Source organism: Polyodon spathula, chromosome 3, assembly GCF_017654505.1.
Source record: "Polyodon spathula isolate WHYD16114869_AA chromosome 3, ASM1765450v1, whole genome shotgun sequence".
In the NCBI taxonomy this organism is placed as follows: domain Eukaryota; kingdom Metazoa; phylum Chordata; class Actinopteri; order Acipenseriformes; family Polyodontidae; genus Polyodon; species Polyodon spathula.
Genome location: NC_054536.1, coordinates 62,728,706 through 62,756,302, shown reverse-complemented (window position 1 = coordinate 62,756,302; position 27,597 = coordinate 62,728,706). Strand labels below are relative to the sequence as shown.

The 27,597-nt window shown below is 37.7% G+C and overlaps 1 protein-coding gene across 2 annotated transcripts in view; it reads right to left on the bottom strand.

The window, feature by feature from the left end:
• Window positions 1-27,597, bottom strand: part of LOC121313289 (DEP domain-containing mTOR-interacting protein-like) — a 68,081-nt gene that overhangs the window by 28,730 nt on the left and 11,754 nt on the right. Inside the window, exons 4-5 of one of the 2 annotated variants that reach the window (XM_041245668.1) lie at window positions 22,748-22,871; window positions 12,555-12,733 (exon numbers count right to left, since the gene is read on the bottom strand). In XM_041245668.1, coding sequence (XP_041101602.1) covers window positions 12,555-12,733; window positions 22,748-22,871 — 303 coding nt within the window. The remainder of the gene's footprint in view (window positions 1-12,554; window positions 12,734-22,747; window positions 22,872-27,597) is intronic. The other variant, XM_041245669.1, reaches the window with a different exon arrangement.

Genomic DNA, 27,597 nt, shown 5'->3' with positions numbered 1-27,597 from the left:
ATTTGACTAAATTCCCCCCAAAAAAAGCAACAACACTACCTCAAAAGAACTGAACTAACTTGGCTTTGCATGCAACTTAGAATTTAAAAGAATATACACTGTGGTATTTTTAAATGTTTAAATGTAAAGCAAAGTAACTTTTATAGAGGCAAAATGCTTGATGTTGCCATTTATTGGGTGCCAAGGGAGATACATACACAGGACACATTCATAGAATAGGTATAAATTGTTTGACAGCGTGTGATAGAACTAAGAAATGAAGAATGTAAACTACCCTCCAACAGCACTGGGATACAACTAGTGGAAAAGGCAATATGGCAAGGTATCTGGAAAGACCTCTATAAAAAATGGGCACATAGACACATTGGCTCACCTTTTTGGCATGCGCTTTTGGTAGTACCGTTCAGACAATTGACATATTGTTTTCTCTGAGAGAGACAAATTCTACTACACAATTCAAATGAATGTAATTAATATTAAAATATGGGAGGGTATATTTAAATTTTCAGTCAGTGTTCCAACTTGGCCTTCTTAAACTGGGTTTACAATACATTTTTACCTTATTTGGCCATAAAAAAAACACAAAATAAAAAAAGAGGGAGACAAAACAAAAAGCTAGGCATAGCGTGACACAAATACCCCAAAAAATCCAACATTCCATAAGAGAGCACTTTGCATTTAAAATATGAGCTTTTTATTTCCTGGCATCTCACTGGCTAATACCCTCTGCAGGGGGGTACAATAACTTTCAATAGATGACCAGGAAGTAAAAAGTACCAGCACAAGTGCCTTTTCACCTGGACATATATCCTTGAGCCATCTAATGTTCAAGTTTTAAACCACAAAACTTGCTTCTTTCTTTTTTTCGTAACATTAAAAATAACATAAGTATAAAGTATAAAGGATAAAAAATATCTATTTATATGTTTTTCAAAAGGCTTTATTATTTATTTATTTGTTTATCTATTTATTTATTCTTCCAAAGGGTGCTGTTTTTTTTAAAATTTATTTTGTTGTAGTGTTTTTTTTATGTTCTTTTTTTTTTCAGTAGAGGCTAAATTGCCAAAGCTTTTTTTTTTTTTTTTTTTTTTGTTTAGTTTGACATTAAATAAATGCATAAATACAGCTGACTCATTGCTGTGAAGAATACACGTTTAAAATAGGTTTAATCATATGAAAACTTGATTTATTACTTCAAGTTAAAACTTGTTGAGTAATTGTTCCTATTGTGCTTATCTATGTCAGTATCAGGTCATGTCAAGACAAGTACTTTGTACTGAACAATAAAGCAAGCCTTCAATGTAATTGAAATGGTTCTGCTGAAAGGACATGTTAAAAAAATATTCTGACACATTCCCTATGATTTAATATCAATAAATGTATATATAACAGTTCAATCTTATAAACACTGTTCTACCTATTACTCCTTATTGCAATATACTTATTTTTATTGGACACTGCTAATTCTAACATAACTAAGAACTGTCTTATAAATAGCTAGAGTATATCTGATTGCCTCAAATTTGTTTAATTAGAGCAATGTGTCATTTAAAACAGATTATGGCAATGGTATATATCAGATCACGTCAATGGAATTACATTATTAAACACTTCCTGTCATTTGTTATTTTTAATATTATATTGTTTACCTTTAATTGGTTGATTCTGTGTATTTAAAAAAAAAAAACTTCCATACGTACTAGACGTGCATCAATGGCTGTGTTTACAATGACTTTTGGCACCCAGAATGGAACGTTCTTTTTCTAGTTTTTTGATGTCATCATAACATCACCGTATTATATTTTCCTACATTTTGGAAATGGAATGTCTGGAGGGGGTAGGCCAGTGCCAGTTTGGTACAATTAACATTGTTCCACTGGTCAAAGTGTGTCAAAAAGGGCAAATTAAAGAATTGTAAATTTTACTGAGACAGAAATGCACTTCCTTATCTTCTGTTATCTCCAGCAAATCTCAGGTGAAGAAATGCATATTGCACTTCATCAGAATAAATAACGCAAGGGCCAATGAAACTCAGAACAGGGCACAGAGCTACGTCAGTGCTTCTGATAAGTCAAAAGTACATTATTAGTAATTTCACAACAGACATCTCTGTATAATCTAAAACCAAGTTAATCTGTTTATCGTGAAAACACTCATCTAGGACAGCTGGAAGCTGCTAGAGACTGGAAAATGCTGGCAAATACGGCTTATTTTCCCATCGGAGACTGCAACCACTAACCTTCAACCTGATACTGTCTTGTGGTCTGGATCAGCATGCCTTGTTCACCTGTTAGAGTTAACAGTGCCATAGGAGGATGCTGTGGATCAGGCGTATGAAAGGAAGAAGCTACGGTCCGCTCAACTCTCCAACAGCGAGGATGGAGAGTCCGGGTTTACCCAGTGGAGGTGGGTTGTTGAGGATTTGTGGTACACTCCACAATCCAGTTTCTCAGAGACATCGGATTCAGTGGTCAAGAGTTGCGATGCATAGTGAAGAACTTATCTGAAACAGCAGAACGGAGCAGCAACTGGCTCTCTTTGAGACAAAAAGATTGGCTGGGGACCTCAAGCACAGTAGAAAGAAAGCAAAGCTGGGCTTAGTTGTGGGGGTGGAGGGGGGTGATGCTGGAACACCAGAATCACTGTCGAGCCCTCTTAAGGTGTCGTTTGCTAGTCGGCAAAACACCAAGGATGGAAGGTGCACACTTGAAGACCCCAGAGAAGTACCCTACTCAACTCAGTCCAGACAGTTGTCATGCTGATGCGCTAGGGAGGCCGCACTGTGGTTGATCCCTGGAGCCAGCATTGCAGCCATTGTGTGTGCTAACGCACCATGAAGACAAAATAAGCTGATCCCTGGAGCCAGCATTACACTTCAGCCATCAACAGCAGGCAGAAGGATAGCTACATTATCAGATGGAATGAAACGCAGATGGATCACATTAGTTTAGCAGTAAAATAAACTATGTCTTAGTTGGTGCTTATCTTGGCGAGAGTCAAGTCCAATATCAGCATGAAGTTTTAACACCTACTCTCATGTCATGGAAATCACGTATACATACACATTATAAATGCAATATAAAAGTTGATATAAATACCTCCAGAATGTGGCTGATAAATCACTGAAATCGGTAAATCATTATCTTATGGTCCCTAAGATCACACTATTGAATCCCACTGTTGAAAAATATATCACTATAAAAATACTCCTCACAATAATTATAGTACATTTAGTTACGAATTAGACATCTTTTACTAGAGATGTAGTTCATGAAGTTCATGTTAGAGTTCACGTAGAGATTCTGATAGTCGTAATGCTGAGTTACCAAAAAACAAAGCACAAAAAATAAACGTAATTTAAGCAGAAGTCATGGTAGCATGTTGGCACAACTTTAGCATAGCACATTACAGAATCCATTTTGTGCTATGAGGGACTCTTAATAGAAACATTGAACTAATAATTATATTTAACCATCCTTGAAGATATACAAAAAAAAGAAGAGTTTAATTACAGCTGTTGTAACCTGGATGGCCACGATGAAGAGTAAAATTGAAACGTTTCTGTAATATAATTCTAAAATCGTTGTAACCATCCCATTTTAATGTATTGCACATTTCATTACTGGCACGTTCTAATGATGCATGCCAGATTAAATATTAACACTGCCCCTCCTTAAATACAGTACCATACAATGACACCCACTGGCGCGGCACAGAAAGGGAACTGCTGTATTGTCAAGAGATTTTAAATGCAAGTCAAAGCAGGTTGAAAACGCTGAAGAGGAGCATGGCATTAATAGGTCTAGCAGATGGCCCACTTGTGAATATATTTATCAAACACAGCTAGGAGTCTCATAACTGTCATCCATTGCAAACCAAAATTAACTCATTGGTATGTTTAGTAACTTACAAGCACGCTCTAGCTGCAGTAGCTCTGCACATGCATAATCCTATTTCAGCTATGGCCAAAAGTTTAGCATCACCTAGAATTTTAGGATTTAGACATAATTTATATAAACTATAAAGCTACGTCTTAGCTGGTGCTTATCTTGGAGAGAGCCGAGTTCAAATCAGCATGAAGTTTTAACAACTACTTTCATGTAATGGAAATCATGCAATCAAAGAAACTACAAAATCATGTTGCAAGTCAACTAGAAGCCATAATAGTACAGTATTTCATGTTAGATTTTGAAATGTCACCTTTTTCAATTTTTGTCAGTTTTTCATTAAGTATAGGGAAAACTACAAAGCGGTGTGTGATTCAAATGTTAATGTAACATTATTCAGCAGGTTTCACTCGACTTTATGAAGCAAAATGTGTTCATTCTATAGGGTGATAAAAAAAGGCTATAGCTGTAGATTTAAATCCAAATGTTCATAAAGTATGTGTCCAGAAAGAAATGTTATCTTGTGTTATCTGGTCATGCATGGAAGTGTTTTACATAGTAGACATAGCACAAAAGAGTGAGGTGTCAAAAACTCAAGCTCTTCCAATATTTAGAGCAACCCATGTTACAATTACAGAACAGCCTCTTCAGAAATATGGGAGCTATCATATGCTTGAACTAATGGCTTCACAGAATGTGCTTAATGTTAATACATATGATTTCTGTTACAAAACCGGTCCTTAAAGAACAATCATTCAGGTTTAAGAAAACGCCGATTCAGCTTCGTTATTCCTGTTTATCCTTTAACTAATCAAAAATGTTCTAGAAAAGGTTCCACATACTGTATGTACATGTTTATATTGGCAAAATTGTTCTGGGCTGTACTGTATCTGGTAAATGGGGCAGCATTGTAAGTGAGTATTTTAAATCAAAACGTTGTTGCTGTTTGACATCCTATCTCACATGAACAAAGTTGATTTTCACAATTATCCAAATTAATTTGTCCTGAAACTATATGCACACTTAACCTCTGTGCCTCCCTCCAAGTTTACCCAATAAGTCATGTTGATTGTAATACACCCACCCCTCGTTACATCGCCCCTCGCTATACTGTGAATTCAGATATATCACGGTCCTGGAGTTGGCGCCCCATTTTTACAGTCTAACTGCGCATGCCTTAGCTGCACTATATATAGACAATTTCACTTAGAATTACTTTTTGTTTTATTTTGTACTGCACATCACAAACTGAAATATACAGAACAATTAAAAACAAAGCATTAATATCGTACTGTTATCATATACACATGCATTGCACAATAACACAAAGCAAATGTATTGTCCACTTGCTGAAGTGTTTTTTTAAGCAATGCACTAGCAAAAGTCACATGGCAATGACTTCAGCTCCCTAGCAACAAGCCTCCTCTGTTCGGAATGGATTCTTTCAATGCAGCGGTTTGGGCATTTGAAAAAGGAGAGGAAGACTCATGAAATTAATTGGAAACTTAAGTTGATGAGAAGCAATTACCCTTGGCAGTACGAATTAAAACGGTGTGCTGCTTTCTATACGAAAAATGAGAAAAAGTGGGTGGCGTAGAGGATTTATATTGGACCCTGACACCCCTGATAAAACGAGGGAGTGGTTGTACAGTATTTGTTATTAGCCTATTTGTTTTCTATGGGTCTCTCGCTGTATCACGGCCCTCAATATATAGAGGATTTGTATTGGACCCTGACACCCGCGATATATCGAGTGGGTGGTGTATATTAAAGGGCCAGTATCAAAAAAAATGCTGTCCATGCCGAGTTATTTTCTATTTTCTTTATTATTTTGCTTTTTCAATATTATGCATTTTTTTATTTACCCTGGGACCTACAACAAATACATACAGCGCCTTGCAAAAGTATTCAGACCCTCTCACAGTTTTCACATTTTGTTACTTTAAAGCTTGCAGACACATTGAAGTAGGAAATATTATGTGTGATATATACAATCTACTCCACACATTCAAAGCAAAAACAAAAAGAAGTACATAGATAATTAATATGAAATAAAAATGGAAAAGTCATGATTGCATAAGTATTCAAACCCTTTGCTGTGGCAAACAGAAATTAATTCAGGTGCACAAAATGACCTTAATGAGCCACACAGTTAGTTGAATGGCCTCTGTCTGTGTACAATATTTGTGGTTCTCATGATTTCAGAATAAAAACACCTGTCTCTGTGAGGTTCCTTGGTCAGGTAATGAATTTCAAGCAAATACTCAACTATGAAGACCAAGGAGCTTTCAAAGCAAGTCAGGGATAAAGTCATTGAGAAACACAGATCAGAAGGGTACAAAAAATATCGAAGTCTCTGAATATCCCTGTGAGCACAGTCTACTCAATCATCAAGAAATGGAAGGTGCATTGTACCACCCAGACACTGCCTAGATCAGGCCGTCACTCCAAACTGAGCAGCCGGGCAAGGAGGAAACTGGGAAGGGATGCCACTGTGAGGCAAATGAAAACTTTGAAAGATGTAAGAGTTCAGTGGCTGAGATTGGAGAAAATATGCATCAGTCAACAATGTCCAGACCACGTCACAAAAGTAGCCTGTATGGCAGGGTGGCAAGAAGAAAGCCATTACTAAAGATAATCCATCTCAAAGCCTGCATGGAGTTTGCAACAAAGCACCTGAGTGATCTTGCAAAAATGTGGCAAAAGGTGTTGTGGTCAGACAAGACCAAAATGGAACTTTTTGGTCTAAATGCCAAGCGTTACGTTTGGCGCAGACCCAACACAGTACATCTCCCAGTCAACACCATCCCTACAGTCAAGCTTGTTGGTGGCAGCATCATGCAATGGGGATGCTTCTCATCAGCAGGGACTGGAAAGCTTGTTAGGATTGAAGGAAAAATGGATGGAGCAAAGTACAGGCCAATACTAGAGGAAAACCTGTTTCAGTCTGCTAAAGACTTAAAACTGGGGCGAAAAGTCAACTTTCAGCAGGACAATGATCCAAAGCTCAAGACCAAAGCTACACTGGAGTGGATTAAGAATAAGAAAGTGAATGTCCTGGACTGGCCCAGTCAAAGTCCTGACTTGAATCCTATTGAGAATATGTGGAAAGACTTGAAAGCTGCTGTCCATAAGCAATCCCCAAGCAACTTGAGAGAGCTTGAGCAAATCTGCCAAGAAGAATGGGCACAAATTGCACCAAGCCAATGTGCAAAGTTGGTAGAGACTTACCCAAAAAGACTTGCAGCTGTAACTAATGCCAAAGGTGCTTCCACCAAATATTGAGTTGACGGGTCTGAATACTTATGCAATCAACATATTTCAGTTTTTTCTCTAGTTTTTGCTGACATTTACTGTAACTTATCTTACCATTTAGAAGTCTTCAGTTTGAGCATTAAAGTTTTGAATAAAATATTAATAATCATTTTGTAATTTGACAAAATGGGACACCATAGGAAGGGTCTGAATACTTTTGCAAGGCACTGTATCTAGCCCTGTTCTTTTATGATTTACGAAGCAGAATGCTGCATTAGTTTACCATGAATTGTACTGTGTTTCCCACATGTTTATGTTAATAACCATGCTAGCCTACGTTATACCAGGCTTTTATTATCACTTATAACACTTCTTGTTAATGTTGCAGGGCAACCAAGTCTGTTATTGTATGATTTACTAACACATTTTATTTTTTTTTATCACTTTGTTTGATTTGATGAATTATTTGGGCACATTTATTTTTTATATTGTTACTTGCACATTGTGTATATACGTTTGACTGGTTTCATTGTGTGTTTTTATGATTTGCACTAATTAATTTGTGTTGAGCACTTGTTTTTTTTTTTTTTTTTTTTTTTTTATTAAACTGAGCACAAGGACTTGGGCTGTTGATAATTGCCCACAGCTGCGGGACGGACAGTTTATTGGTGTGCAGCTGCTTAAAAGACCACACAGAGGAGGAGAGAGCACAAGACTGGGGGAGGAAGAGAGACGAGAGAGACCGGGGAAGAGAAGAGAGAGTGTACTAGGAAGCAGAAAATACAAGAAGCAGTGGGCTAAGGCAATAGTAACGGAACAAAGACGGCGTATTTAAATACATTGCTTGTCTGAGACGTGTACTGTGTATTTTATTCTACTCTATTCTTATCTTGATTATACCCAGTTTTGGTTGTTTGTAATTTAGAATTTGATTTGCATTACATGAGAGTAGATGTTGAACTTCATGCTGAGTTGAACTTGGCTCTTGCCAAGATAAGCACCAACTAAGATGTAGCTTTGCAGTAAACTAATGTGATCCATCTGCATCTCCATTCATTTGCGTTGTTTTCCATCTGATGATATAGATATCCTTCTGTCTGGTGTTGATTGCTGAAGTGTAATGCTGGCTCCAGGGATCAGCTCATTTTGCCTCCCTCCTCAGCATACACAATGGCTGCGATGCTGGCTCCGGGAATCAACCCAGTGCGGTCTCCCCAGCGCATTAGCATGACAACCATCTGGATTGAGTTAAGTAGGGTACTTCTCTGGGGTCTTCAAGTGGGCACCTTCCATCCTCTGTGTTTCGTTGACTAGCCCATGACACATCAAGAGGGCTCAACAGTGATTCTGGCATCCCAGCATCACCCCCCTCCATCCCCCACTCAGCTCAGCTTACTTACCTGTACATCAGAGATGCTTTCTTTCTATTGTGCTTGAGATCCCCATCCAGAATCTTTCCGTCTCAACCACAGCCAGTTGCTGCTCCTTTCTGCTGCTTCAGATAAGTTCTAACAGGGTTTTAGTGACCATTGTGGGAGATGCTTATTTGTGCAGAGGGATTTTAATTGTGTGGCACTTTTTATTTTATTGCTGTTACTACTAGGTTTTAACTTATCATTTTACAGGTCAACATACTGTCTGACGGGTCCAGCTGCGAGTGTCTGTCTGTCCTACACAAACAAATCAAGACCTCTCTGGACTGAACTTGGGAAGAACTGAATTTGATTATTATTCAAATAGTTTTATTTCTGACCTGTTATTGCTTTTACTTATTTAAATCTGGGTAAGAGCTGTGCTGGGTGTGACCACTTGCGGGCGCCTTCAAGGGGGCTATTGACCATGCTAAATTGGGGGAAGGTGCCAAACACTTGCTACGCCTGGCAACGCCTGTCTTTTAAAACATTGTCTATTGTCTAAAGTACTGTATCTTTGGGCAATCGGTGCAACATTAATATACTTATATTGTATTTGAATTGTGGTGTTGTCCCAGTGCATGTTGGTCCTATTGTTGCTGCTCCCTGTCCAAGTTCCCTTTGCAATTGAGTCCCTATACTCATTAAAATGAGGGTGGCGTAGCATGACTACAGCAGGGTTTTTAAGCATTTCTATCCCTGTTCTTCTACTTCTCAGTGAAAGATTCCCCTGCCTGTTACATTAACACTGTACACAATTTGATAACGCACATATTCAGCTCATTCATGTACCATACTTTCATGCAGAAGAATCCTTGATTTATTCCTATGACCACCACCATCGTAAATTACAAATGACAAATCAACCATTCACCACAAAAGACTCGTCAGATTGTTAGTATATTTCATCTTGTGTATTGACATCGTCCCACGCGTACAACATATGACAGAAACATAATGTTACAGAAATAATTTTGCAGTTTCAGCAGCCAGATCCCAGAATGTACAAGATGACATCTCTAAACACAACAGATTAACTCAAATTATTATTAGTAACCATTTTTAACTGGAACTAATCTCACTGCTATATTATGAATAGTATTACTACTGTATTAATCATTTATTTGGCTGGCACTTATCCAAAGCGACTTCCATTTGTACCCATTTATAAGGCTTGGTGTTTTACTGGAGCAATCTGAGTGCAAGTACCTTGCTCAAGGGTACAACTACAGTACACCACCTGGGATTCGACCCACAACCTTCTAGTAATGAGTCCAGAGCCCTAACCACTACTCCACACTGCTGCCTGACAAAGCTGCAATCAGGCCCTTGGAAACTATTGCTAGTATTACCAGAACTTTCCCTTCCTGTCACAGAAGATGGAAGGTTTAAGCCTGGTGTCAGTTTTCTGGAAGGCTTCACAAAATTGTTCACTAAGTGGTGTGGTGTGGTGTGGTAACACTTGCAGTTTGTGTACCAAAAATCTTACCAAGTGACATGATGGCATTTGAAACATTCTGTTCAAACTATAGCAAATAGCTTACATTTCCAAGAACCCTGGTTGGAGAGTATCTCAAATACTATTGGGGTGTATGCCAACATTATGTGTTGCTTCCTTTGTTTTAGGGCCCCCTCATCCCTTGTGGATAAAACTTTTGGATTCTTAACAAAAATGCTAACAAATCTTTTGTAATCAAAAAGCAGTTCTGCTTAGGGATTAAGTGTTCTGCTTTAATGTTTCTCATGGTTTCTTTATTTTACTTTTATCTGTACTTCACTTATCACTTGCATATGCATAATGCATGTAGAATAGCATATCATAACATATTCAGATATGTACAGTAGTTTAATTCCCATACACATTTTATCAAAATAAGAAGTGGTAGTTACAAGGCATTTTATTTGTACTTATGCAGGAAAACGCATCTATTTTGTCCTCAGAAAATAAAAAAACAAACAGTTCAAGACCCACTGCACTGAAATTAAACAGTTTTTGTTGCAAGGGGAAGTCTAACTCCCCCAGTGCGTCTTGGTTCAAGCCAAGTTCAAACATCATTCACATTTTACAATGGCAGGTCAGGAGTTCTTTAAATGCACAGAAACGAACACTGAAGGTTTCCAGGAAGTCTGCATTGTGAGTGGAACAGGCTTCTGATCCATAAAAAGATATTCATGCGGATCCCAAAAGTTCTTTTACAGTCCCATAGGAAATGTTTAGATTCAGTTTCATCAGTAACACAGGATCTAACACTGAGGAACGCATGAAGTGGTAAAGTTAATTAAATTATTCCATACATTTCATTGGCATTCACCATATATGTTTTTGGGGTTTGTGATTGCTTTCATGGCAAGTGTTCATCTAGTTTTAAAAAGGTCTTAAGTCTCTAGTACCCCCCTCCATCCCCCCAGCAAAGACTCCTTCCTGTATTTAATGATTCTCCACCTTGAGTCAACTAATTTGGAAATAGAAGTTAATTGTTAGGTCATGTGACTTTCTCTGCACTTCCTCTTCATTGGTTACAATGGGTATCTATAGAGAAATGGGCTTGCAATTTAATGTTTTAAGAGCAAAATATTTTTTAAATGTTTATTTAAAGGGTAAGTCTCATGTAGTTTCAATCTATTTTACCTCAATCCTGATCCCGATTAACTGCATTTCTTTCCTATCTTTGTACGCCTGTCGTATTTTCAGCTTAAACATACTTACAGCCCCTAATGAGTCCTTGCCCTTTGCCATGAGTAATAACATCGATTCTCATTCCCAGAATTCCACTAGAAAACGTTGTAGTGATAACAAGAGTTGATCTCTAAATATGTGCACACAATATAGTACACCCTAAAACTTGATCGAGCCACAGACAGATTTCAGAGGCTGTTAAACTCGTCGAAACAAATATGTTTGATTTTAGATCCCTAAAATGTGAAAAAAGCTCAAAGTTCAAGCATCCACGCAGCAACATTTTGTTAAAAGTGCTTTTTAACTTAACATTTATTGAACATGATTAATAGTACGCTTCAGAGCAAAGCCTGGTCCATGCAGTAAGTTTCACTGACTGGTTCCGGTGTCCTGGGGAAAAGGTGGATCGCAATCTAGAATTTAAAGGGGAGGTTCCATTGTTTCTAAGGTTTACACATGGTTCGCTGTACTAGTGCTACATCTGGGGAATTAGTAGCTCGAGCCCAGGGAATAAGTAGATCGGATGTATTAACAAAAACGAAATACTTTTAAATGGATTTTGTAAGTATAACTTTACATAAATAAGTAGATTGGAGATATTTGACAGTATAACGATAGATAAGAGAATGCTGTAATATACATTAATAATAAATACTCTAGTTCTTCTAGTCTTTTATTTTTCTTTAAAACTAGGATGCTAACATTTAGTCTTTGTAAACTGTGATAGTTACCACTAGGCCTACTGACAAAATAATATAAGCAATACTAATAATACTGTATGATTGTATGTCATTACAATATATTACTAAAACATTTTAATTCGATTGAAGATTGACAACATTTTAACGTGTAAAGACTTAATAATATACAGTAAATAAATCTTTGCAATCACACATCAACTACAGCCTACATCTGACTAACAACGACATTTAAAAAATACACACCGGCAGAAAGAATTGACAAACGTTTAACACTTTAGTCCGAGTATAAAGACACAATAGAAAACTAAATAAATAAATAAATAAAACCAAGAAAGAGGTGTGTGAACACATTACCATACGATCTGGCAAATAAAATGATCAGAAATTAAATGCTGAGTGCAGTTAACTTCCCCTTTAATTAAATAGCTGCCACGCCTTCCTTTTACCTTACTGCGCTTGCGTGATCTACTTTTTCACCAGTCTACTTTTTACCTAGGACACTGGTACAGCTTTGCTAAAATGGCAGTTGAACCACAGTGCGGGCCTGGGGATGCTTGTGCCAGTGGAAAAGGTGTATTAGACTTAGTACATAGAGGTTTATGGGGGTTAGTTCATTCCTCACCATGCTGAATAATGCCATGCTCCAGCAGCCGCCGGCAGAGTTGCTCTGCATCCTCTCGGGTGGAAGCCTCCCCCTCCTGGATCAGCCAACCCACAAACTCACAGCCCACCAGTGTCCGCTCGAACAGGACAGACTCCTCCTCTCTTGCCTGCACCAGGGAGTTTTCTGTGTTCATCAGCCTGTTGGTTTTGGAAAGAGTAAACACAAAGCTCCAATAAGTATTCCTGATCCATTATCGTCAGCTGTCATCATAACTGCCTTTTTTTTTTGTTCAAAGTGACAGATTATTATGAATAAACACAACCTCTGTCTCTCTGGCATCATATCTGCAGATTCTGAGAGCCTTTACACACTGCTAAAGGGAAAAGGTAAACAAGCACAAAATTCACAGTCCTATTCCTGAAAATTTGAATTTGTTTTAGTATACCATTCTATTTTTAGTACAATTCTCAGTTTGTATAACTGAACATGACTTGCAAAAAGATTTTTTAAACTTACTGTATTTATGGCTTATGAAGTTACTTAAATACGTGTCCCCTAATAGTTTAAATGTGTCTGATTGGTAAAATACAGAAACACTTTTAAATGGTGTCTACATTGTGTCAATCAGTATGTTCAGGAAAACTGGGCCTAACAAAGTAAGTGGATTACATTGTGTTAACAGACCATGGAAAAACATAGGGCCCGATTTTCGGAAGGGGTTTCATTTTTGGTGGAAACGGCAAAATTCGCGGAATTTTTCCGCAGGTTAATTTTTCCACAGGATCACAGTTCATGCATCATTTTCTGCAGATCTAAATAAATAATGAGTATTTATGCAACAAAATAATACTTCCGGTTCAATTGTGTTAGCAAATACTATATAAACACAATACAAAATTGTGCCGAACCAGTGGAAAAATGAGTCAAAACACGGAGTCACATTCAGTTTTACCAATTGCTTGTTTAATTAGGACAACATAACACAAACAAAGACGACCAGAACAAATTATGGGAGTTACAGGTTTGTCAGGCGGTATAACAGCCGAATACAAAAATGAAAATGAATGAAAATGTACACAAAAGGTTTAAATTAATCATTTATCATTTATTTCAGCAGCCCAAGGTGATCTATCCCCTGAAATACCCCAGTTACTTATTCAATGTTGGTTACATTTGTGCATATTAGCAAATAAGAAGCTGGAATGTGAATAAGAAGTTGGTCAAATAAGAAGCCAACTTCAGTATCGTGACATTAAGTTTTTTTTTTTTTTTTTTAAGCTTGTTCGTTTGTTTTGTTTTTTAATTTTGTAATTTTCCAAAGTAGCCTATAGTTTGACACATTTTGGGCTACCCTGGAGAATAATTCCAATTAGTCTCACTTTGATACAAAGGGATGGCCGGATTTTCTTCAGATAGGCTTCAGTTAAAGTTAATTGTGTACACTGCAATGGGATCAGCTGGGGATCGTAATGCACACAAACACACACTCGGTCCGACTTGCTGTGTCTCTGTTTTTAACTGGCAGATAGTTCTATTGACCATGCTGAAGCAGGTGGAAAGCTAACTGGTGAAAGTTTCCATTATCCACCACTTTGGACTTTTTAAAATAGACAGACTCTTACATCATTACATATTCCACCAAAAGACACCATCAGAACAACTAATAAACCAAACCAGAGGACAGATTCCCGTCATGAAAAAACAGAGGTGCAGGAAAAAAACAGTCGAAATAATGCGATCTGCCAATGGATCTTTGAAAATAACCCAGATACTGTCTATGTTTTAAATAGTTTCAGAAAAAAAGGATTATGAAATGGTTCTGTTTGGGAGTAAGAACTGGCATGTGATCTCATCTGCAAGTTTTTCGTTATTTCATTCCTGGAAACAATTGGCTTCACAGTACAGAGAGTAATAACAGTAGAAAGAATGTGTTAGCATGTTATGTAAAAACGCACAATGATTTGGAACAAACAGGCACACAATTACACAACTCCTTGGCTTTAGTCAGGCCACACAAGTTAAAAGCAAGCAATTCTGAAAGGGTTTCTGCCGCTGTAGCAACAGTTGCATTTTTTTCCCAGAACATTCTAGCTTTCATTTTATTCATGTAGTGCCAGAGCAATGGGGCCACAGAAAAGGCTCTTATCATTACTATATTATAAATGGGAGAGAATGCTGCCATACAGAAAGGGATCAGACTGCTAAAACTTCACAGCAAATACTTTTAATTTAGAATGCAATTAAATATATATATATATATATATATATATATATATATATATATATATAATATATTATAATATATTATCTATATATCATATCATATATCTGACCCCACAAAACAGTGGGTTTTGTCACTGTCCTTTCTGGGTCTTGAACACAGTCTGATGGGAACCAAGCACTCTGGACCACAGTATTTTGTTTTAAACAGGGCACGGCCTGTATGTTTATTTCAGGATGGTGCTCTCTTTATCCAGAGTCACACAAATCAAATTCCAACAATGTAAACAAAACAAAACCTAGCTCTTTATTACCGAGCGCTACCTAAACCTTACAGCTATCTTTTAACTCTCCTTTCTACAAGTCAGACAGCCAAGTTGTTTACTGACTAACCAAAAACATGCCTTAAACTAGGCAATAATTGTTTCCCCCTTAGGTAGAACACCAACCTTTTAATCTATTTCGGCCTTTCCGTCTGTCACCTCCTTTACACACCTCGCATTTGAAAAAAACATGCTCTTTTATGGCTGCCTAATTGGAGACAGGTGAAAACCCTTGTCTCAAAATGGTCGCCCCTGTGGAACTCTGGGAATTGTAGTCTTTTCTGACTTGGCAGTCAAAGACTGCAATTTACTTGTGGAACCCAAATTCAGTGGAGAGGATACAGGCTCATTGTCACTCTTGGACCAATATACACACCCTCCACCACTTTTCCATATATTTTATAGTTCACTTTGTCACTATATATATAAAATATAATTATTTACCCCAAAACATTTCTCAAGTCCTTCTTTGACAAGTGTGCAAAAATGTTAATGAGTACAAATGTTATGTAATGGATTTACAGGACCACAGTCAGTTGATTAGTAGGATAATAGGTACAGTTGATATGCAATACAGCAATATCAGATTTTAAATTGTTAAAATAAGAAAAAAAAAAAAAAAAAAAAAAACATGTGAACATTAGACCACAAACAGATTTATGAATCACACATCACAAAAAACAGAGATCTATCAGCACCCTGGGCTACACAAAATCGCAGTAAAGTAGCAGACTGTTAAAAGCCATGTGTCTATTGTATAAGACACTCAATGGCTGGGTTTACATGCACGTGATAATCGACTCTACAGTTATATGACTGTGTGATGTTGTCACGCAAATACATCGTGAAACAGCAAAAGGAAGTCCTTTTGGCAGCATGACTTTAACGGCATGGTCAATCACTTTCTCACAGTAAAAACAGCTGTAAAAACCCATGTAAATTGGAGCAGGAATCCTGCTTGTGACTCACGAGATTTCAGCAGTCAAGATCTCATTCTTCTGACTGAATCTCATGTAAGCTCCAGCTAAAAGGCTGTACAAAACACACACACACAAAATGTAAATTTATGGACTACTTTAACGCTAGAACTGCCGCGATATACTCACACCTACAACCGCTGATGGTACCACGGTATCACACTGCATTTTAAACATCATCTATATTAAAACGAAAGTCAAACTATCGGATACAACTCAAGTTTTATTCAAGCACATCATATCAAACATCTACGCAGCTGAAAAGCTGTAATTAAGTGAACAATTAAACATAAAAGGGTTTATTTTCTAACTTACCACATATAAAGCACTACTTCAAAAAATGAAAAACTCTAACAAAAAGTAAACATTTAAAAAAAACTAGTGTGTAAACAGGTGTAAACAGGTTTATATACAGTACATACAAAACTGTAAAAACAAAAGTATTTTTTAATCTAAAATGAAACTAACATGATTTCTCTTGTGTGTGTGTGTGTGTGTGTCAAGGTTGAGCTGCTCCAGCCTGCAGCTTTGGAGTTTTCTGATCGAAATGTTTCTGCCGAAGCGCTGTGGCTAGCTTCAAGATGAAATCACTCCTACTGATATTTTCCCTGGTGCATTCCTTGTACAAAACGAAGGAATTGATGAGTGCCAGGTCCATTAGATATAAGAACAGGCTTGTATATTAAAAAATAGAATATTGTAGGTTATTTTCAAAATAAAAACATGTATTGTAAAAGGTGGTTCTAGTGTTAATGTCATTTAACTTGTAGATGTTTAATAGTCGTTCTATTCATACTTAGTAAGAAGACATGGACATTAAATATCCCCTCCCCTAAATGACTATAAATTGCATAGCAATGCAATTCCTGAAAAATACGGTAAACACGTCATGAAAAAAACTGTAATGACTTTTGCATGTAAACGCCGCCTATGGCACGTAAAACTAAGTTTGTATAACCAAAAGGTTAATCCACAGAAGTGTAAAACTGGTGTATCAGCCTAGTACTAGTAGAAGGGGACTCGTTAATGCAGTCATGAACTACATCCAGAGTAGCAACTTCTCTATACTATTGGAATTTTTTTCAGGTGGAAAATAAGTAAAGCCATATGTACAGTACTTACTTATAAAAGTACTTATGACTTCAAGGTGATGTTGCATTTTACTCACATCATGTCTAAATTAGAGAGTAATGACCCAAACCCTTATCTGGAGCTTTTACTGTTGTAATTATTTCATTTTCACATAAAGTATTCAGTTACCATGGTTTACAATGAATACTATAAATAATGAAAGTGTTTGAAAAAAAATGAATGCAATATATTTATAAAATTATTACTGAATTACAATGTACTCTAAATTATTTAATACATTTCTGAAAGTTATGGGAAGAACCATAACGTTAATAATTACAAATTGGTCACAAGGTAGATTTGCTAATTCATTAAAATTAATTGTTCAACCAACCAGACTCAAAATGTCATGATGTCCAGATTCTGGTGATGGTTCCCATTTCATTAAATTACATCCAACTGGTTCATGATAACTGTGTGTGCTATTAATAAAGTCCTAATATGTGCACTGAAATGTTAAAAAAAAGACTAATTTGGGGAAAAAAAGTTTGCTTAGATTTAAAAAATTCTGTTGTGTAATATACATTTTGGCATTTTGTGTCTGCTTGTTCTCTGATCTGTTTAATTATTGCATTTTTTTATTTTTAGTGTTTTGAATAATAATAACTCTGCATTACCAGCAGTTCATAAAAATACACTGTCCCCTATTCATCAAAGCTCTTGTAAAACTTACAATTTAAAAAATCTGCAAGAAGCAAAACAGAAAAGTAATTTAAAGGAGAGATCCCCAAGGTTTGGAAATTCATCCTCCTACAGCACAAGACTACGAATGCCCAGTTTTCTAAAAGGCAGTTGAGCTGTGTAATGCCACTGAGTGCTTATTACGGACCTGTCATCTCATGTGATTGCACTCCAAAAGCACATGTTCCCATCTGCATCCAGGCAGCACAGAGTGCAAGCTGCAGCATATTAATAATGTGAGAAACCAAATGCCTTTGAGCAGTTTTGATTAAAAAAAGCAACCACTTGGTAATCCAAAAGGGCCTGCCAAGATTTAAATCCACCAGTTCTGTCAACATCACTCTAGCAATTCCAGTCAAATGGAATGCCATCCAAGGACCACGTGTGCAAGGCTGACCTTAGCCACTGGTGACAAGACTGTTAACAGCAAGCTTGATAAAATGTTTTGTAATAAATGTGGTGGCAGCAACAGCTGAAAGGAGCTTACAATAACAACTGAACAATTTTGATGGTATGTAAATAACACACATATCTCCCCACCACAGGATATAAATAACACATTGCAAGCGTCAGTACCATGAAATGTCACACTGACCCATGAAATGTCATACTTGGACCGCATTAAGCCTCTTTCACACTGGCACTTCTACCCGGGTCACAATTCCACGTAATGTGAAACCACGTAACTGGTTCGTACCCGGGTTTAGCCAGTTTGCAGTGACCCACCTCTGGATGCGATCCAGGTTGAGCGAGATAAAATGCATGACGGTCGTTTGTAAGTCGACGAAATAACAAACAGCCACGCCTGCATGAGAACATTTCTGTTTATTCAGTTTAGCCATATTTTTGTTGATTGAGACACATCATGAGCCAGATTGCAGCAGAGATAAAGAAACATTTGCTCCAGTGAACATTTGGGCGGACGGTTCAATCCAGAGAAGCTTGGGTGGAAGGGTCTGGGGCATTGACACGTGCATTGTTTACTTGCGTCTGTCACCCAGGTCAACCATGCTTTATCAAAAGCAGTGTGAAATCATGTAGCCAACCCGCATGACACCGGGTCCTGACCTGGGTTGGTTCCGACCCGGGTACAGCATCCCAGTGTGAAAGGGGCTTTAGATTCTGATACTTTCAAGCACAAGCCCATGTTAAACTGGTAATGTTTTGGATTTAATCTCCTTTGGAGAACAGCAACTGGTACATTCAATAATATAAAGCATTTCACTGATATACTGTTGGCATGGTTACTAAACAACTGCTTAAAATAGTGCAAGAAACCAAGGGTTTACAGACTTGCCCAGTAAATCAAAAGAAATAATTTGCTTAGCATTTCTATTTTTTTAATTATTTTTCGGAAAAAAGGGGTGTAACAGGGCAAGATCTGTGTTGGCTATCTGACGCATGCATGATCCTGTATGGCAGGGGTCGGGAGCCCTGTAAGATCCGCCTGTCGATCATGGCGATGTCACAGAGAGTTTGGGTTAGGGTCTGTTCTCTTGCTCTCATGGAGTGGTCGGTAGGCAGGCGTTGGGGGGTGCTTGACCTATAAAAACTGCTTTGTTACTCAACTACACTTTCTGTCTTGTATCTTTACCAATTACTCACCATGCAGCTATATATATATATATATATATATATATATATATATATATATATATATATATATATATATATATATATAGTTATACAAAAAATTAGTGGACAAAACAATAAAAACACCTGGGTAAATGAGGGACACCAAGTATATTGAAAGCAAGGGCTTCCACACAGGTGTAGCTCATGCGTTAATTAAGCAAATAACATCCCAGCATGCTTAGGGTCATGTTGCCTGGTTGCCTATAATTATGGCTAGCATGGCTGCAAGAGGAGACCTCAGTGACTTTGAAAGAGAGATGATTGTTGGGGCATGTTTGGCAGGAGCTTCAGTGACCAAGACAGCTCAACTTGCTGATGTTTCACGAGCAACGGTGTCTAAGGTGATGTTGGCATGGAACTCAAAGGGTAACAGTGGGCAGAAGCGCATACTCCAGGATCATGATATCCGTGCATTAATTCAAAGTGCAAGGCAAAACAGACGAGCAACTGCAGATCAATTGACTGCAAATTTCAACCTGGGGTGCGAACAGCCAGATTCATCAAAAACGGTCCGCCGAGAACTCCACAGAGCGGGATACCATAGGCGGGTTGCAGTGCACAAACCGCTCATCACACCTGGCAATGCACGTTTGCGAGTCCAGTAGTCAAAGAGCACAGGCAATGGACTACCGAGCAGTGGCGGAATGCAATATGGTCAGATGAATCATCCTTCACCATGTTCTCGACAAATGGACGCGTGCACGTGTGGCGCCAACCTAAAGTACTCTACAGCCGAGTGCGTGGTTGCAACAGTGAAGGGTTCTGGTGGTTCCGTAATGTTGTGTGGCACATTTTCCTGGCATGTTTTGGATGCACTCATTCCCTTAGAAGGCAAAGTTAATGCTAATCACTACTTAATGGTACTGAGTGATCATCTTCATCCCATGTTGCAGCATTTGTTTCCTGCTGGGGGGGGGGGGGGGGGGGGGGGGGGGGTGTATTCCAGGATGACAATGCCCCCATCCACAGATGGTTTGATGAGCATGACACTGATGTTATCCATATGTCATGGCCTTCTCAGTCACCAGATCGGAACCCAATCGAATATTTACAGGATATTTTGGAACGACGCCTGAGTTGATTGACTTTCTGGTGGAAGAATGGTGCCGCATCCCTCCTGCAGAATTCCAGAGGCTGGTAGACTCTATGCAACTGTGCATACTGGCCAGACATGGTGGCACAATGCAAAATTAAGCGACTTTACATTGGTGTTTCCATTTTTTGGAACACCTAATGGAGGACACCTAAGTCTTGGGAGATGGCACGACAGGGATCTAAAGGACACAGTTCATGTGGGAGAAGTTAGACAACAAGCAGTGGAAGGGCTGAAGAGCCTAGACAGCAGCACTTTACCGGGCACACTGAAACTCTAGTGCTTTCAGTTTGGCCTACTGCCAAGGCTGCTATGGCCACTGACTGTGTACAAGGTTTCCCTGACAACAGTTGAGAATCTGGAAGCTTTAATCAGTTCATACGTCAGGAAATGGTTGGGAGTTCCACGCTGCTTCAGCAGAGTGGGACTTTATGGTAAAGGAATACTGCAGCTACCAGTCTCCGCTCTAACCGAGGAATTTAAGTGCGCCAAGGTCCGACTGGAAATTACATTAGTAGATTCATGCAACAAATGTGTAAGGGAGACAGCACCTGTGTTGAAAACTGGATGAAAGTGGGCGGCAATGAAAGCCGTTGAAGATGCTAAGGCTGCCCTTCAAATCTGTGATATTATGGGTCAAGTTCAGCATGGAAGACCAAGTCTTGGTCTCAGTTCAGCTCCTCCTACATGGCACAAGGCAACCCCAGCTCAACTGAGAAAGCTGGCAGTCAATGAGGTGCAAAAGCAGGAGGAGAGGTGTGTAAAGGCCATTTCCCAGGCCAAGCAGGGAGAATGGATGAGATGGGAGAGTGTGGAACAACGTAAGATCGGCTGGCAAAACCTATGGACAATGGAACAGAGCAGGATCAGTTTCCTCATCAGATCCCATCACCACAGAACCTAAACCTCTGGGTGGGTGAGAATCCCTCATGTCCTTTGTGTTCATCACCTTCAACATTAAGGCACATTTTGACAGGATGTAAGGTGGGTCTTAGCCAAGGACGGTTTACTTGGCACCAGGTGCTACGATGTTTGGCCTTAGCATTGGAAGACAAGCCTACATTATTCCTCCATCCTGGAGAGCAACCACCAAGAAAAGGTGTCAAAACCAATTTCCACCTGAAATTGCTACCACTAACCTTCGACCAGACATTGTCTTGTGGTCTGGATCAGCAAGCCTTGTTCATCTGGTAGAGTTAACAGTGCCATGGGAGGATATTGTGGATGAAGTGAATGAGAGGAAGAAACTTCAGTATGCTCAACTAGCTGCTGAAGCGGAACAGCGAGGACGGAGAGTCTGGGTTTACCCAGAGGAGGTGGGTTGTCCAGGATTTGTGGCATACTCTACAACCCGGTTTCTCAGAAATGTCAGGTTCAGTGGCCAAGAGTTGCATTGTACAGTGAATAACTTATCTGAAGCAGCAGAAAGGAGCAGCAACTAGCTGTGGTTGAGATGAAAAGATTCTGGTTGGGGATCTCAAGCATAATAGAAAGAAAGCAAAGCTGATGTACAGGTAAGCTGGGCTTAGTTGAATGGGGAACGGAGGGGAGTGATGCTGGGATGCCAGAATCACTGTTGAGCCCTCTTGAGGTGTCGTGGGATAGTTGATGAAACACAGAGGGCAGAAGGTTCCCACTTGAAGACCCCAGAAATGTACCCTACTTAGCTCAATCCAGACAGCTGTCATGCTGATGCGCTGGGAAGACTGCACTGTGATTGATCCCCAGAGCCAGCATCGCAGCCGTTGTGTGTGCTGATGCGCTGGGGAGGCAAAATAAGCAGATCCCTGGAGCCAGCATTACACTTCAGCCATCAACACCACGCAGAAGTTTATTGACATCATCAGATGGAAAGAAATGCAAATGGATGGAGATGCAGATGGATCACATTAGTTTAATGTAAAGCTACGTCTTATTGCTTGGCTACAGCCGAGTTCAAATCAGCATGAAGTTTTAACATCTATTCTCATGTAATCGAAATGATTTATACATTTTACGAAGTCCATGTATACTTCTATTTTTATTTGTATTCTGATTATGACATTTGCAATACAGCAGCCCTTTCACATTGTTAGTCAAAAATCTTTCTTATTATATGAAGATAAGGAACTGTGCGGTTTCAAGGCAAGCTAGAAACAAAAGATGACATACTTTTCAAATAACCTTTGACCTCTCATGAAAACCTTTGCCTCATTATCCAATGGGAAGGTCCCGTCATCTTTCCTGAAGCGGTAGAAAAGTTTGACATCTTTGAATTCCTTGTGCTCATCGCAAACTGAAAGAAAGCAAATAATACATTTCAGAGTGTACACAAAAACACAGTCTTCCCCTTGTCATGAAGTGCTTGAGAATTATGGAGTAAAGATATGTACCAAATATGAAGCCAACATTTCAAAAGTGTTTGGGCTTTGTTATCCAGAAACAAGCCACATGACCCCCATGGGCGTCCACAGAATTAATTGTAAGTGGTGGTGGGGGGGGCAAGGTGTTTAAAAGTAGTCGGGTAACATGGTTTTATATTGCATAATAATTTTTCTAAGCCTCATTTATATTAACAACTCAGACTGAAGCTAAAATCCAAAGAAAACCAATACTGTGAATGTGCCTCCATTAGGACTTAGCAAAGACATACCTTGTTGGTTTTTGCATAAAAATCTATATAAATATAAATATATAAATCTATATTCATAAATATAAATTTGTCTGATTTCTTTAGCCTTCTATGGCATGATATGACCCCAACATGGAAGACATATTGGGCAGGATTTTCAAAAGGTCGTAAATGCTAATTCCATTGTTAATCAACAAATCGGTATGCAGAACTGATTTTTGGCATTTTCAAGTAGCCCTTATGCCTATTTCATTATTAAATAATCATGCTACTGTGATTTCAAAAATTATGTTGATTTAGGAAATAATGTTACTTTCTTAACAAGCAGTGCTTCTTGCGACTATTTATTTTGTTTGCATGGAATTTAAAAGGAAATTCGTGTTAATTGTCATAATTTATCAAGAGTTAATTTGCACTTGTAAAACGGTGGGTTTTAATTAACGAAAGACTATACAACTCACCTTGAAACAGAAATTTAACAGACTGCGGCTGTAATGCCGATGAAACGGAGAGAGTGTAAAACTTGGGCCAGAGTTACTTTCTTACAGTTTACCTAGATAATTAAATATCTGGAGTTATGAAAATATTTTAGCCTTTTCTATACTTGTGGTTATGAATGAGATTTCTTCACTTGTTTTAACAATTTGTAACCTTGCGACTGTCACATCTCAATGAAGGCGGTCATACCGCAGAAACATCTTTGCAAGCAGACTGCTCAGGAATATCAGTAATGTAAACAGTGAAGGGTTTATTGTTTAAAAATACAAGGACATTGAAAAGAAATTGGTTTTCCTCACATTTCAGATTTTAGACTCCTACCTCCCTGCTGGGACAAGTTAAAAAATAGGTTCCCTGGGGAGCTCAGGTATTCAAACTACCTTTGACTTGATGTCAGACTCCCCTGCAATGCACACATTGTCTCTGTTTAATTAGAAATAAGATTTTATATTAAATATGTGGCAAGCAAAAAAAAAAAGCAAGATGTTAACCAAAAATGTACAAACATATTTATAATTTTAGAGATATCAAAAAAATAGAACTAAATAATAATAATAATAATAATAATAATAATACAATGCTGTTATCGAACAACAACAAGACAACAATACTACAAATAACAATAACATTAATTCTAGTAATAGAAATATATTTATAATCCAGGGGGGGCAATGGAACGTGAAATAAGCAATGTGATTGGTTGAGCCAGGTTTCAGCTGTCCATATATAGATGATGGATACAGATAGTTGGAGCCTTGTCACATATTCTAAATCACTGCGCTGCCTCACAGAATTTAAAGTATCGGATGGTAGCCATCTTGCTTTTACAGTTACAGATGTACAGCTGTAACTATGAAACTGAGTGACCAAATACCTGCAAAAAATCCTGATTTGGATGAAAAATAATTAAACGAACTGGAAGACAGCAAAAAAAACAAAAAAACAACAACAAAAAAATCCTTGTCGTTATACACCCCAGATTTGTCACTTAAAATAGTGTATTTTTAGTGGTTTGTAAACGCTATAGAAAAACTGTAACAGTGACAGGGAAAAAAAATAACTCTGTGCCGTCTCAGCTCCACCCGCTGGTGTATCTTTTCAATGGCAATGTCCACAATATTAAAAACACAGATGTACTTTCTTTTTCATATTCCAATCAAATTTATTTACTCAGGCTAACTTAGTATGTAGTTCAAACTTACAAATGGGACTACCTTACTGGCGTAAAGATATTTAATAAAAAAATACTTTTTTGCCCTAAACATGATTTATGTTTTTTTTTTTCTTCAAATCAACTATTTGCCCTGGATTATAAATGCAATAAGGCCCGTCAGGGCGTCCATATATGTTGAAGATATGGACTTCTCAGAGGTCTGTACATCCGACCTATATGGACACCCTGTCAGGCCTTATTGCATACATATACTAATATCAGGATTATAACACACTATTATTTTTTTGTTTTGTTTTGAGGGATGGAATATGCAGTTGGATTTATTTTATTTCTGACACATAATGACACTTTAAAAATAAATAAATAAATGCTAGCTAAAGACAAATGGATGATTTTAAAATGGTTAAAATATCGCTACTGTTTTGAAATAATAATAATAATAATAATAATAATAATAATAATAATAATAATAATAATAATAATAATAATAATATATTCTGGCTAGATAACAGTATTAACTGCTTTAAAATAAATTTTAAAAAGCAGCCTGTGAAAAAATCCTCCGAACTTGACTCTCATTTTGTTGTTGTTGTTGTTATTGTGTTGTTGTTGTGGTGTTGTGGTTGTGTTGTTGTTGTGGTGTTGTTGGTGTTGTTGTTGTTGCTTTTTTTGACAAATTTTTTAAAAAATGTGTTGAAGGGGCTAATAGTATTACTAAGGAGTTAATAATAAATTAGAAATAATAAATTATTATTATTTATTTATTATAAAACTAAAGTAAGGTTTCACCTCAACCACCAAGTCATTTCCTTGTGTTAAAGGGGTGAAGGGGTAACAGATTTGCGATAATAACTAAATCATTTAATAGATAAATTAAATTAAGTTTTTTTTTTTTTTTTAATCAGGGTGTGACTATAGTTTTTTTCATGTACTTTTGACTTTTCTGTATATACAACTCCAAAATTATTCCACACAATAGAACTCTCACAAAACAGCTAGTTGCTTTTTCAAATCCCTCCTCTCACACAGCACACAGACAGCGCCGCAAAAGACAGACCAACAGCGCAACACCAACTGAAACGCCCACAAACCCACCTGATTTCTCGTTATCCAATGGCCAAGTAAGATACAAAAACGTATCATATAAGCGTTAGCGCTGGGCTTCGGGGTAGTGTAGTTTTGAAAGCAATCCATTATGTTAAATAGCAGAATAACAGCAGTAAAGGCAGTGTGTAAAGACAAAGCAACATTTTGGCCGATCAGATCATGCCAGTTATGGAGTTAAGCATATGATGGCAACAGTATTCATGCGCGTGTGTGGAGGTGTATATATTTTTTTCTCCCAATACAATAACACTGTTTTTTGAAAATCCTGCTCATTAGGTAAAGGTAAAAGGTACTGTTTGATTTTCCAAGAGGGGTATCATAAGCAGTACAAACTATAACTGCTGATTTACTTATTTTTATTTTTTTTTAAATACCCTGCTGAAAAAAAACATTTGGTGATTGACTACAGAACAACCCCTAAGCTGAAAATGATCATCACACATCATAGATTCAGATACAAATGACAAACCTTTTCTGTCAATTGTGCAACAAACTTGAAAACTAAGGCTCTTTTTTAAACTAGCTCCTAGACTATAGGTTTTCCTCCTGCTAGCTACAGAAATAATGCTTTAAAAACATGACCTCTACACACTTAAGAAATACAGCAGTCACCTGAAGAAGATCTTTGCACTCTAAGAACACTTTCACTAACCAGTTATGCAGTAAAGTTTAAAGGTACAGGTTTTAGAACGGGTCATGTCTTGTATCAAGGGTCCAAAAACTATTCACTGTGAAAAGAATTTCTGTTGCACTAAAAAATACTTGTAATGTACTTAGAATTAGTAAGCATAGTTATTACAATATACAGTGCTACCCCATACTGTGGAATTGGTTATAACACAGTAAAGTTGTGGCTCCCATTTCCCCCATAATGCAGTTTGACTCGGAAATGTTGGATGAACATTCCAAATATACAATACGAAGCTAAAAACTAAAATCTTTCTCTGTTAAAATGAAACTTGATGAGGTGGATATAGTAAGAAAAGGTGAAACTCAAGCAAGAGTTTCAAAAGATATAAATGTTACAGAATCTACATTGCATGGATGGCTAAAAGATGAAGAAAACAAAGAGGTTTTCTTGACAAGACTGACTCCAAAGAGGGCTGCTCTAGGAAAAAAAAAAACGCACAGTGCTAAAGACAAGAACATTAACAGGGAGGCAGGGACCTGAAATCATATAGGGGGTTGTGACCACATCAGCACGGGCAGAACTGAGTGAAACAAGCTACTGTGTGAATGTGCTGCTGTGAGAGTTCAAGACAGTTTGTTGTTTTTCATGTGGCCTAGTCTAATGGCCCGGGAATAAATGCCCAAAAAAACGTGGATTCGAGTACCTGCAAATTATGCGTGTCTCCTTCCTTCATTTTCCACCATAAATCATTTTAGGCACAAAAACGCCAATATTCGTTGTAAGGCGAAACACAAATAATGTGGTCTCCTAATTATGGACCCCGACAACCGCATTATAATGGGGTATCACTGTAGTTGCATTTTTGTATATATTTATTTATTTGAAATAGTAAAATAAAAATATGTTTTTTAATCCACATATCTCATATTTGCTGTGTCGATATCATATTGCTGAATACTTCTGTGTATATTATTAGTATA